Source organism: Mustelus asterias, chromosome 12 (genome assembly GCF_964213995.1).
Source record: "Mustelus asterias chromosome 12, sMusAst1.hap1.1, whole genome shotgun sequence".
In the NCBI taxonomy this organism is placed as follows: Eukaryota; Metazoa; Chordata; class Chondrichthyes; order Carcharhiniformes; family Triakidae; genus Mustelus; species Mustelus asterias.
The window spans coordinates 1,114,964-1,128,055 of record NC_135812.1 but is presented as its reverse complement, the minus strand read 5'-3'; the positions used below and the strand labels follow the sequence as shown (position 1 = coordinate 1,128,055).

The following is a 13,092-nucleotide window of genomic DNA, read 5'->3' as shown; positions in this document are numbered from 1 at the left end:
AGACTCCGTTCAAGAATCAAGAGTCTAAAATGTACAAAAGGGCAACGGCTTCTGAGAATTAACTCACTAAAAGGACCATTAACCAGTCAGTGACTATGGGGTGGTTTGAACAGATGAATTATTGATCATCCAGTTCAGTGAGTGAGCCTGTCACAAAGTAAAGTGAATGGATGCTGGTTTGGGATAGACTGATAACAGCGCAGTGACTGAGAACTGGGTTGAAATAAATGCAGGAGCAGAATGTTATAAAGAAGGTCTGTGGGGCCGCACGGTAGCACAGTGGTTAGCACTGCTGCTTCACAGCTCCAGGGACCTGGGTTCGATTCCCGACTTGGGTCACTGTCTGTGTGGAGTTTGCGCATTCTCCTCGTGTCTGTGTGGGTTTCCTCCGGGTGCTCCGGTTTCCTCCCACAGTCCAAAGATGTGCAGGTTAGGTTGATTAGCCATGCTAAAATTGCCCCTTAGTGTCCTGAGATGCGTAGATTAGAGGAATTAGCAGGTAAAATATGTAGGGATATGGGGGTAGGGCCTGGGTGGGATTGTGGTTGGTGCAGACTCGATGGGCCAAATGGCCTCTTTCTGCACTGTAGGGTTTCTATGATTCTATGAAGGCAAATAGAATCTTGGCATTTGTTGCCAAGGGTCTAGAGTATAAAAGTAGAGAAGTGTTGTAACAATTGTATAAGGCATTGGTGAGACCACACTTGGGGTACTGTGTTCAATTTTCGTCACCTTCTTTGAGGAAGGATGTGGTGGCACTGGAGGCGGTTCAGAAGCAGTTCACGAGATTGATTCCAGGTTTGAAGGGACTGTCATATGAGGAGCGGGTGAGTAGCTTGGCCTTGTACTCACTGGAGTACAGAAGAATAAGGAGGGGGGAGCTACTTTTCACAGACGGCTGTGAATCTATGGAACTCACTGCCCCAGAGTGCAGTGGATGCAAAATCAATGGATTCAAGAAAGAAATAGCTAAATATTTGATCAAAAGCGGGATAAAGGACTATGGGGAAAGGGCAGGGAACTGGAGTTAGAATGAGATGGAGATCAGCCATGATCATATGGAATGGCAGAGTGGGCTCGAAGGACTGAATTGCCGACTCTCGCTCCTAATTCCTATGTTCCTAAATTGCACTATTTAAAATAGATTTTGGAATTTTGGTGCAGAAACTGGCCCATGTTTGTGTTCCTGCTTTTTAAGAGATCCTCCCACTTAGAATCATAGAATTCCTGCAGTGCAGAAAGAGGCCATTCAGCCCATTGTGCCTGCACTGACAACAATTCTATCCAGGCCCTATCTCTGCAACTCCACACATTTACCCTGCTAATCTCCCAGACAACTAAGGGGCAATTGAGCATGGCCAATCAACCTAACCTGCACATCTTTGGACTTTGGAGTGTGGGAGGAAACCCACACCGAGGCCAGATTTGAACCTGGGTCCCTGGAGCTGTGATGCAGCAGTGCTAATCACTGTGTCACCGTGCAACTCCTTTACTTCAGTTCTCCTGGTATTAATCTAGCTTCTCATTAATAATATCCATACTATTCACCTTATCCAGTCTGTGTGGCAGCAAGTTCCACATTCTCAAGACTTTTTGGGGAAAGAATATTCAATAAGAGTTCTGAAAGGGTTACTAGCTGACACCAGAGCAGCTTCTGTCAGTAGGAGTTAATCCATGCAGCTTTGACACTCTCGGCTCTTCCAAGTTGGGGACACTGCCAGTAACTGAAATGAACGTTGAGATAAACAAAGAAAAGTGAAGAGCTCACCAGGTTTCACGGGTTCCTGTTGCCGTGGCAGCCCAAGGGAGATAGAACCCACTGTGTTTTTCACAGCTTCTTGGCTATAAGCAACTTGGCTGTGAGAGGGTAGGTATGCACCAGAAGTTACCTGAAATGGGGAAGGAAAAATTATTCTCTTCAAATGTTCCTATTTGTCTCCTCTCTCAGATCAGCACTTATATTGTTTGACTATTCTTTGGAAGAAGTTTAATTTCAATAAGCATTCAAATCTGTCAAACTTAACTTGCCCCTCCAGCTTTAATGAACTGTACCATTACAACACAAGTTGACCATTCTATCCTTAACAATAATCCACTCTATCACAGACATGGTTCATTGAAGGTTCATGGAAGATAAGGTAAGGTTAGATCATTTTAGGATCTGAATTTCCGAACATTTGGGTTTTGTACAAGTGTTAGTGCTCATGATTTCAAACAATGCATTTCGCTGAGGGGCAGCTAAGTCTGTGACAGCCTGTGAACTTGGATCTGCATTGACTCGCTGCTGGTGTTGTCATTCCTTTGCATGACCGAGCTCGGTGACAGTGGCATCCATGTGCTTCGCCTCTTCTGCGGCTCCTCTCTGCACACCGCAAAATAACTACCTTGGGGCTAGTTTCATCCTTGATAAAGAGCACTGCCCCGAGTTTGGCTAGCACACGCTCACTCCTGGCACAGGCTGTTAATGTGCACCTAACAAGTAACCACAGCATGTAACACCTCACAGGGACTGACATACCTTCCCATGGATAAACTGTTTGCCCTTCCAGCAGCCTCAGCAAGCTTACCATACGGCAACCTCATGACAATCTAGTTAGAGCTTATTTAGTGGTCTGGCTTGTTAGTACTTACCTGCCTCACTGTGATACACAAAGCACAAACAGAAACACAAGCACATTTATAGAAATCAAAGGAAGTAACTGGAGGATCCATACCTGTAATCGACTCTGGCAGATTGCTGCTCCCATGTACTGCTGTAATCAACGTAAACACATTCACACGTGGCTGCAGACTGCTACTCATTAACCCATATATTGTTGCAATTTAATTAATATATTTTCTTTAAAACACTAAATTCTCAGTAGATAAATACAGTATTAGCTGAGTTATTAGAAAGTTATGATATTGCAGAATTCACAGACTGTGTGAAAAGTGGGTTCAGGACACAGATCCTTTCAGCAGTTCATGGCATACTCTCAGCAACATAGGAAGCCGATTTAGCACTTAGTCTCAGGGAACAAAAGCAACATTTAACCTCTTCAGAAACTGCAACGCAAAAGTATATGAGCCAGAACATTCTACTCTGGTTCAGCTAGTCCTCCATTCCTTGGGGCAGGCCTCCAAGCAATCTGTCCATGTAACTACATAACCCATGACAGACTTCACAAATAAGTGGACAGCATTGATCCTTGCATCACTGCTTCAACATCAGAAGACTGGCTCAATGTCTCTAACCTACAGAAAGAGCAAACCTCAGTCTCTAATTCTCTTCTTGATGCTGGTCTAACAACTAACAATTCTTTGTGAAAATGATGGCACTGTGATGTATTGTGTGCTGACAAAATAAGATGCCACTTACTGATACCTAAACTCCACTGAGGCAGTAATGAATTGGCTGAAGGACAAAAATGTCTGACAGCACATTGATCACAACTGCAGTGTGCAGCGTTCTACACAGCCTCATACCGAACAGCTCTCTCGTACTCCACCTGATTACAATATGTTGGAAACAAACAAAATCCACTCCAACTTTACCCTGCTGCTTTAGCAGTCCAGACGCTCGGCTGAGAAACCCTGTGGTGACTCAGACTCTTGGAGCTGCTCAAGGCTTTAACCTACTAGCCAAGTTACAATGAGTCATCAGTTTCTGGCGGCCTCACAAAAGCATGGAGAGAAAAGGGAAATTTATCTCACGACTCAGCCAGCCAAACATGCAAGGTAGAAAGTCAAAGTCGTGCAGACATCCGAGTCTAGCTCACACCCACAGGAGATTGAAACTTGATGTGGATAGAGTGCTCCAGGAAATACAGGGGAACCCAGATGTTCTTAATGAAAACACAGCCACTTGTGACCCAGGGAGATGGTACACAACAGACAAGTTTTAACTAAAGCTAAACAGGACGGTTTATATTACAGAAGCAAGTAAGACAAACAAATCATTTGGCTTTTAAACATGTAACAGAGTTACTAAAGATGGATAATATTTGAAAAACGAGTAACTGGGAGCGGTTTCCCGCAAGCAGCAGGACATGTAGCTATGTCTTTGTTACGTGCATGCATTTGCATGCGTCAAGAAGCCTGGAGATCTGGCCAGCTAATGGCATGTGCGCAGAGAAATGTCAATTAGGGCTAAGAACTTGGGGGAGGTGGGGGCGTAGTGGTACTGTCACTGGATGAGTAATCCAGAGTACTCATGGACCCAGAGCAATGCTGGGTTCGAATCCACCACAGCAGATGGTGGAATTTGAATTCAATAAAAATATCTGGATTTAAGAATCTACTGATGACCGCGAAACCATTGTCGATTGTCAGAAAAACCCATTTGGTTCACTGATGCCTCTTTAGGGAAGGAAATCTGCCGTCCTTACCCAGTCTAGCCTTCATGTGACTCCAGAGCCACAGCAATGCCATCTGAAATGACCGAGCGAGACACATAGTTCAAGGGCATTTGGAGATGGGCAATAAATGCTGGTGACACCCACATCCCACAAATGAATTTAAGTAAAATGCCACTAGGGATATCGGGCCATTTTAGATGGATTGGCCTTGGTTACTAAGCCTCAGGTAATCTCTATCAATGTCCTGACTTGGATTATTCAGTGGAAAGATCAAGGCATAACAGACAGCAAATATTTAAGTTCTATAGTTCCCAGAGCTTGCTTTGGACCACACATTCCAGGCAAACTATTATGTTCAGGAAAAAACAGACTACAGTATGCAATTGGCTATTAAGAATCTGCTCGGTTTTGTGGAAGAACAATACAGAGTCACTGGTTTAATTGTTTTAGATACACATACTGAGAGTGTCTCAATGGAATCTGGCTAGAAGTGAAATGGTGCTGCATGGGATTCCTGCTTACCTGTGAGATAGAGCCTCCCACAGTGAATGATGACTTTTCAGTGGACAGTGGTGGCTTTGTTGAAGGGATGAGGGGGGGAGGGGAGGGAATGTTGGATGGTCTCGCTGGTCTGGTAATCACCAATTTTCCTCCCTCAGCCGTGGCTTGCATCATTTGATGTGGAGCAGGCTGAAGAACTGTAAGGCAAGAAGACAACAATAATCGGTCAAATATGTTTTCTAATTATGTTTGGATAACCACTGTCTTTGCAAATTAAAGGTGATGTCCTGGCAACTTTGGAAACTCAAAATCCAAATCTGCATGGACTTGTTTTGCTGCCTTTACTTCCTTTTTTACTCGCTTGCTGCTTTTTCGATCTGATTCTGCTTGCTGTCTGATCTTTGGTAGCAAACCGACTTTGGAATCTATGATGTATGTCAAGAAACAACTTGCATCAATATAGCATCACTCACAACTTTAGCTTGATCCGAAGCATTTCAAATACTACAGAACATTTGAAATGGGAAACAAGGAAGCCAATTATTGCACAGCAAGATTCCTCAAACAACAATGTGATAATGAACAGATAATTCTTTTTTGTGATGCATTGAGTATAGACGGTAGACAGTGTATAGGAAGAGCTCCTGGGTTCTTCTTCAATTGTGCTATGGGATCATATACATCCACCCGAGAGAGAAGATGGGACCTTGGTTTAAAATCTCATCTAAAGATGCACCTCCAACAGTGCAGTTTGCCTCAGTGTTGCATTGGGAATGCTAGCCTAGATTATGCACTCAAGTCTCTGGGTAGGAGTTGAAACAAATAACTTTGACTGAGGGATCTTTGGGCCATGGTGAACATTGTCCTCAACATTTGCATGCCTTGAGAAAGCTGGTAGCATAATCTAACATACCACTGGTACTAGTTGTGTACTCTTGAACGCTAAAGGGATAAGTCATGAAGCAGATGTGAATTTCTCGAACATAGACACAAAGGCAACATATTGCGGAAACTACTTTGCCATTAACTGTGATAGTTTGTGTTCAGGAACAAAAGAAATGCAAGCAGGAATAGGCTAGTTGGCTCCTCAAGTCCGCTCCATCATTCAGTAAGATTATGGCTCATCTTTCTGCCACAACTACATCTTTCTGTACTATCAACTTTTACAGATGCACCATAGAAAGCATTCTTTCTGGCTGTATCACAGCTTGGTATGGCTCCTGCTCTGCCCAAGACCGCAAGGAACTACAAAAGGTCGTGAATGTAGCCCAATCCATCACGCAAACCAGCCTCCCATCCATTGATTCTGTCTAACTTCCTGCTGCCTCGGCAAAGCAGCCAGCATAATTAAGGACCCCACGCACTCCAGACATTTTCTCTTCCACCACCTTCCGTTGAGAAAAAGATACAAAAGTCTGAGGTCTTGCACCAACCGACTCAAGAACAGCTTCTTCCCTGCTGCTGTCAGATTTTTGAATGGACTTACCTTGCATTAAGTTGATCTTTCTCTACATCCTAGCTATGACGATAACACTACATTCTGCATTCTCTCGTTTCCTTCTCTATGAACAGTATATTTTTTCTGTAATAGCGCGGAAGAAACAATACTTTTCACTGTATGTTAATACATGTGACAATAATAAATCAAATCAAATCATATCCCCCGATTCTCGGTGTCCAAAATTTATCAATCACTGACTTGAATGTACTCCAATTCAAATCTGTGACCTTTGAAACCTCATCATTGTATTTTATTACCAGATGATGCAGACACATAACTAGAGGCACAAGGCAAAAAAAAGGAGAGTGGATAATTGAAGCTCACTACCTGGTGGTACACTGTACCGCAAGGTGTTCATCTCTGGTTGTGGAGAAAGTTTACAGGATTCTCTCGGGGACAGCCTGTAAGGTGATGCGGATCTGGCTCCCGCTGTCTGTGATTCCTGCTCCATCACACGCCGAGCCTCATGATACGGCATGTAAGCAAATGATTTACCTGCAGAAGACAGATTGACAGATATTCTACAATTATTAACACTCAGCATCACCACCATCAATCACATTGGTCTATAACTTCTATTCCATTCTGTTAGTAAGATGCATGGAAAGGTGCATAGGGCAGGCGTGGAGAAGATGCCAAAGTGAAACAGTCTCACTGGAAACATGGGGAGGCGATGGCCTCGTGGTATTATCATTAGACTATTAATCTAGAAACTCAGTTGATGTTCTGGAGACCCGATGAGAAACTCAGTTGATGTTCGAATCCCGCCACAGCAAATGGTGGAATTTAAATTCAATAAAAAAATCTGGAATTAAGAATCTACTGATGACCATGAAATCATTGTCGATTGTTGGAAAAACCCATCTGGTTCATTAATGCCCTTTAGGGAAGGAAATCTAAGGTCCTTACCCAAGTCTGGCCTACATGTGACTCCAGACCCACAGCAATGTGGAGACTCTCAACTGCCCTCTGAAATGGCCCAGCAAGTTACTCAGTTCAAGAGTGACTAGGGATGGGTAATAAATGTTGGCCCAGCCAGCAATGCCCATGTCCCATGAATGAATAAAAAAATGGGGTTGAGCTGACAATATCAGATTTTGTACTGGCTGTCGAATCACAGGGTAGGGGCCCGGGTTCAATTCCAACCTCGGGTGACTATCTGTGTGGAGTTTGTGCAGTGGGCTGACAAATTCCCTGGTCTGGACGGACATCATCTGAGGGTCTTGAAAGAAGTGAGATAGTTGATGCGTTGGTTTTAATTTTCCAAAGTTACCGACAATTAGGGAAAGTTCCATTAGATTGAAAAATAGCAAATGTTGCTCCTTTATTGAAAAAGGGAGGGAGACAGAAAGGAGGAAGTTACAGGCCAGTTAGCCTAACATCTGTCGTAGGGAAAACATTACAAGTGTTAAAGTTGGGCATTTAAGGCAATCAGGTAGACTCAACATTGTTCTGTAAAGGGAAATCATGTTTAATCCATTTATTGGAGTTCTTCACGTGCTGTGGATAAAGAGGAACTTAGATTTCCAGAAGGCATTTGATAAGGTGCCATATCAAAGGTTATTGTAGAAAATAAAAGCTCAAGGTGTAGAGGATGAAATATTGGCATGGATAGAAGATTAGCTAGAATAAACTGGCAAAGGATACTTAAGGGGTTGACAGTGGATAGGCAATAGCAGATATTTAAAGAATACATGGATGAACTGCAACAACTGTACATCCCTGTCTGGTGTAGGAGTAAAACGGGGAAGGTGGCTCATCCATGGATAACAAGGGAAATCAGGGATAGTGTTAAAGCTAAAGAGGAGGCAGATAAATTGGCCCGAAAAGCAGCAAACCTGAGGACTGGGAGAAATTTAAAACAGTAAGAAGTTTAACAACACCAGGTTAAAGTCCAACAGGTTGACAGAGAGGGAACAAAGAGTAGGAATTGGCAGGCAGTAAACTAGTGGGGTGCCACAGGGATCAGTGCTGGGACCCCAGCTATTCACATATATTAATGATTTGGATGAGGGAACAAAATGTAACATCTCAAAATTTGCAGATGATACCAAGTTGGGTGGGAGGGTGAACTGTGACGAGGATGCAGAGATCCTTCAGAATGATCTGGACAGGTTGGGTGAGTGGGCGAATCAATGGCAGATGCAGTATGATTTGGATAAGTGTGAGGTTATTCACTTTGGAAGCAAAAACAAGAAGGCAGATTACTATCTGAATGGCTGTAAATTGGGAGAGGGGAGTGTGCAGTGGGACCTGGATATCCTTGTGCACCAGTCACTGAAGGTAAGCATGCAGGTGCAGCAGGCGGTAAAGAAGGTAAATGGCATGTTGGCCTTCATTGCGAGAGGTTTCGAGTACAGGAGCAGCGATGTGTTGTTGCAATTATACAGGGCCTTAGTGAGGCCACACCTAGAGTATTGTGTGCAGTTTTGGTCTCCTTTTCTGAGGAAGGATGTTCTTGCTCTCGAGGGAGTGCAGCGAAGGTTTACCAGGCTGATTCCGGGGACGGCGGGACTGATATATGAGGAGAGATTGACTAGGTTAGGATTGTTTTCGCTGGTGTTCAGACAAATGAGGGGGGATCTCATCGAGACTTATAAAATTCTAACAGGACTAGACAGGGTAGATGCAGGAAGCATGTTCCCAATGGTGGGGGAGTCCAGAACCAGGGGTCACAGTCTGAGGATTCAGGATAGACCATTTAGGACAGAGGTGAGGAGACATTTCTTCACCCAAAGAGTGGTGAGCCTGTGGAATTCATTACCACAGGAAGTAGTTGATGCTAAAACATTGAATGCATTCAAAAGGCGGCTGGATATAACACTTGGGGCAAATGGGATTAAAGGTTATGGGGAAAAAGCAGGATTAGGCTATTAAATTGGCTGATCAGCCATGATCGTAATGAATGGTGGAGCAGGCTCGAAGGGCCAAATGGCCTCCTCCTGCTCCATCTTCTATGTTTCTATGTTAAGGGGCCGAGTGGCCTACTCCTGCTCCTAAATTGTATGTTCATATGTTGGACCTCCTGCAATAAGCAGTTTGCAAGGAAAAAGACAAATGAGGCAAAAAACTGCTCTTGATACACAAAGGCTCTGTAATTTGATTCCATGTCTACCAATGAAATGGGCATTAAATTGAGCAAGGTCCATTATTGTGGCCTCTATGAAGTACTCTGAACATTAATTTCATTTGATTTTTATCACTTTACATGAGAATGAAACACAAAAACACTCTGGCACCGAGGACTTTTCCCGGCGCCAATATGGAGTGAGATGTATTTATGACACTTTATTACATCAGCAATACAATGATCAATGTAATGATGAAATTGCACACTGTAGCCTCAGTTTACAGAGCCAGTCAGATATCCCTTCACTCTAAACTGCCAAGGCTAAGCATTCTAATACTGCACAATAACTGAATGCTAAAGATTTCACTCACTGATGTGCGTACTTCTGTGATATTGATTCCAGACCCAACAATGTTCTGAAATCTCTTCTACTATAAACTACAGCAGCACAAAGAGATTAAGCACCATGCCCAAGGAACATTGATAATTCAGAGCAAAATACTGAAAGCACAGAGTAAAGGCAGTCACCTCTTGGATGTTGATGGGCCTGCCATGTGTTTCCATCATATCCAGTTGGTGTGTTAAGCAAAGCAAATTTCTATGTCCATGCACTTGTGCTTTCATATTAATTGAGTCTAGGACTGGCTTGAGTGTTAGAGCCCATGCAGATTGCACCAAGCTACAAACTCACTGACAGTCACAGACACAAGCTGCTAAGCAAAAAATATTGACTATGAAAACTGAGAGGGAATACATTTACTGAGTAAACAACGTGTTAGCAATTCACCACCTTATCTCCAATCAGGATGGTTTTTGTTTGTAGGTAAACTTTGAAATATTGGACAGGAATTATGACTTCAATCTTTTAGAGGTTATTTTGATTGATCAATAATGATGTCTGACAGACTATCTGACAGTATAGAGGTGATGTGGAGATGCTGGTGTTGGACTGGGGTGAACACAGTAAGAAGTCTCACAACACCAGGTTAAAGTCCAACAGGTTTATTTGGTAGCAAATACCATAAGCTTTCAGAGCGCTGCTCCTTCGTCAGTATTCTGTAACTTGATGTGTCTCTGTGCACTGTTTGAGAGCACATTTCCACTCCATCTGACGAAGGAGCAGCGCTCCGAAAACTTATGGTATTTGCTACCAAATAAACCTGTTGGACTTTAACCTGGTGTTGTGAGATTTCTTACAGTATAGAGGTGGCCATGGAGTCGGCCATGGAGTCAAGGGAATTGGTGGAGCGGTTGAGACGGGAGTACTCGATGATTGGAAGTTGACCCCCTGCCACTGAATAACATCCAAAGGAAGCATGTTGGTGAAGAAGGGAGCCAAGCATAGGTACTTTGAGGACTCTGATCCTGACCCTGTCAGCTGTGGTTCAGTTGTTAACACTCTAGCCTCTAATGCCTCAGATCGTGGGTTCAAATCCAACTCCAGTACTTGAACACAAATCACAAGGCTGACACTCCAGTGAAGTACTGCGGGAATCTGCCACTGCAGCCTGTCAGACAAAATATTAAATCAAGGCCCTGTCTGCCATACAGCGTAGAAAAGGCCCTTCGACCCATCGAGTCTGCACTGACAATAACTACAACTAAAGTCACGCTAATCCCCTTTTCCTGCACGTTATGATATTTCAAGTGCTCTTCCAAATACTTTTTAAAGGTTGTAAGGCTTCCGGCCTCCACTACCTTCCCAGGCACTGCATTCCAGATTCCCACCATCCTCTGAGTGATAACATTTTTTCTCAAATCACCTCTGAATCCATGCCATTCAATACGATCATGGCTGATGAGACACATAGAACATAGAACGCCACAGCACAAACAGGCCCTTCGGCCCACAAGTTGCGCCGATCACATCTCCACCTCTAGGCCTATCTATAGCCCTCAATCCCATTAAATCCCATGTACTCATCCAGAAGTCTCTTAAAAGATCCCAACGAGTTTGCCTCCACCACCACCGACGTCAGCCGATTCCACTCACCCACCACCCTCTGAGTGAAAAACTTACCCCTGACATCTCCTCTGTACCTACCCCCCAGCACCTTAAACCTGTGTCCTCTCGTAGCAACCATTTCAGCCCTTGGAAATAGCCTCTGAGAGTCTACCCTATCCAGACCTCTCAACATCTTGTAAACCTCTATCAGGTCACCTCTCATCCTTCGTCTCTCCAGGGAGAAGAGACCAAGCTCCCTCAACCTATCCTCATAAGGCATGCCCCCCAATCCAGGCAACATCCTTGTAAATCTCCTCTGCACCCTTTCAATGGCTTCAACATCTTTCCTGTAATGAGGTGACCAGAACTGCGCGCAGTACTCCAAGTGGGGTCTAACCAGGGTCCTATAAAGCTGCAGCATTATCTCCCGACTCCTAAACTCAATCACTTGAAAGATGTTTACACACAATATCCCCATAAACATTTACATTATTAATCAGAAGTCTATCAATCTCTACCTTGAACATACTCAGTGACTGAGCTTCCACTGCCCTCTGAGGTAGAGAATTCCAAACATTCACAACCCTCTGTGTAAAGAAATTTCTCCTCACTTAGGACCAAGATGAGAAGAAATTTCTTTCTCTTGGTGAAATAGGACATACCCAAGGATGATAACCGTTTGCAACTTTAGAGTTGTGTCTAATCCCAAGATGAGCTTATGACCACAATTCCTCGCCATCACTAAAACCATCTATTCTCATCTCAATAATGTCATCAAAGCAACACCTGCCTTCTCACATCTGCTGTTGAAACCCTCATCCATGCCCCGAGACTCGAGTGTTCCAGTGCACTCCTGGCAACTTCCAATCATCCACCCTCCATAAACATAAGCTTATCCAAAACTCTGCTATCTCACTCTGCCTGTTAACCGAAACCCTGTGCTGGTTGATCGATAATTGGCCCCCATTGAACCCTTACAATGCAGAAAGAGGCCATTCAGCCCATCTGCATCAACTCTCTGAAAGAGCATCCCACCCAGGTCCATCCTCAACCCCGTAACTCCATGCATTTACCATGGCTCATCTACATTACATTACACTCCACTACACATTAAACAGCGCCTGCAATTTAAAATTCTCATTCTTGTTTCAATGCCTCTACAGCCTTGGTCTTCCCATTCTATAATCTTCTCCAACCCTACAACTAATTATCTGGCTTCTTGCATTTGCTCAATTTTAATAAATCACAGACAGCCCAGCCTTCTGATGCCAAAGCCCGAAGCTCTGGAATCCCCTCCCATAACCTCTCTTGCTCTCTTTCCTCTTTTAATACACTATTCAAAATCTTTCTTCTTGGGTAAACATTTGGTCACTTGCCCTGGTATCTCCGGATGTAGCCATAAAGCTGTGCGAGATGTCCTTTGGTCTGAAAAGTGCTATATAAGTGCAAGCCTTTTATACATATTGGTTGGGCCAACACAAAATACATGTACCATTTGCTGGGAACAATACTGAAAGTGGTTAAGAGAGTAAAGAGATCTAGGTATTATTGTGCACAGATCACTGCAGGTTTATGACCAATGAAGAGACACAGTAGCAAAAGTTAATACAATATTGGATTGTATTAACAGAACCACAGTCTAAATTAAAGAATATAATTTTGACACTGTACGGGTCACTGGTTGGACCACACCGAGTACAGTAGCCAGGAGGTATCCCGATATGATGGACGACAGAGT

The 13,092-nt window shown here is 43.6% G+C and overlaps 1 protein-coding gene across 26 annotated transcripts in view; it reads right to left on the bottom strand.

Annotated features, from left to right (window-relative positions):
• Nucleotides 1-13,092, bottom strand: part of ncor1 (nuclear receptor corepressor 1) — a 376,647-nt gene that overhangs the window by 80,259 nt on the left and 283,296 nt on the right. For 22 of the 26 annotated variants that reach the window (XM_078224546.1, XM_078224545.1, XM_078224544.1 and 19 more), the window contains 4 exons: nucleotides 6,667-6,834; nucleotides 4,860-5,035; nucleotides 2,715-2,753; nucleotides 1,769-1,889 (listed from right to left, as the gene is read on the bottom strand). In XM_078224546.1, coding sequence (XP_078080672.1) covers nucleotides 1,769-1,889; nucleotides 2,715-2,753; nucleotides 4,860-5,035; nucleotides 6,667-6,834 — 504 coding nt within the window. The remainder of the gene's footprint in view (nucleotides 1-1,768; nucleotides 1,890-2,714; nucleotides 2,754-4,859; nucleotides 5,036-6,666; nucleotides 6,835-13,092) is intronic. The other 4 variants (XM_078224532.1, XM_078224554.1, XM_078224540.1 and 1 more) reach the window with 2 other exon arrangements.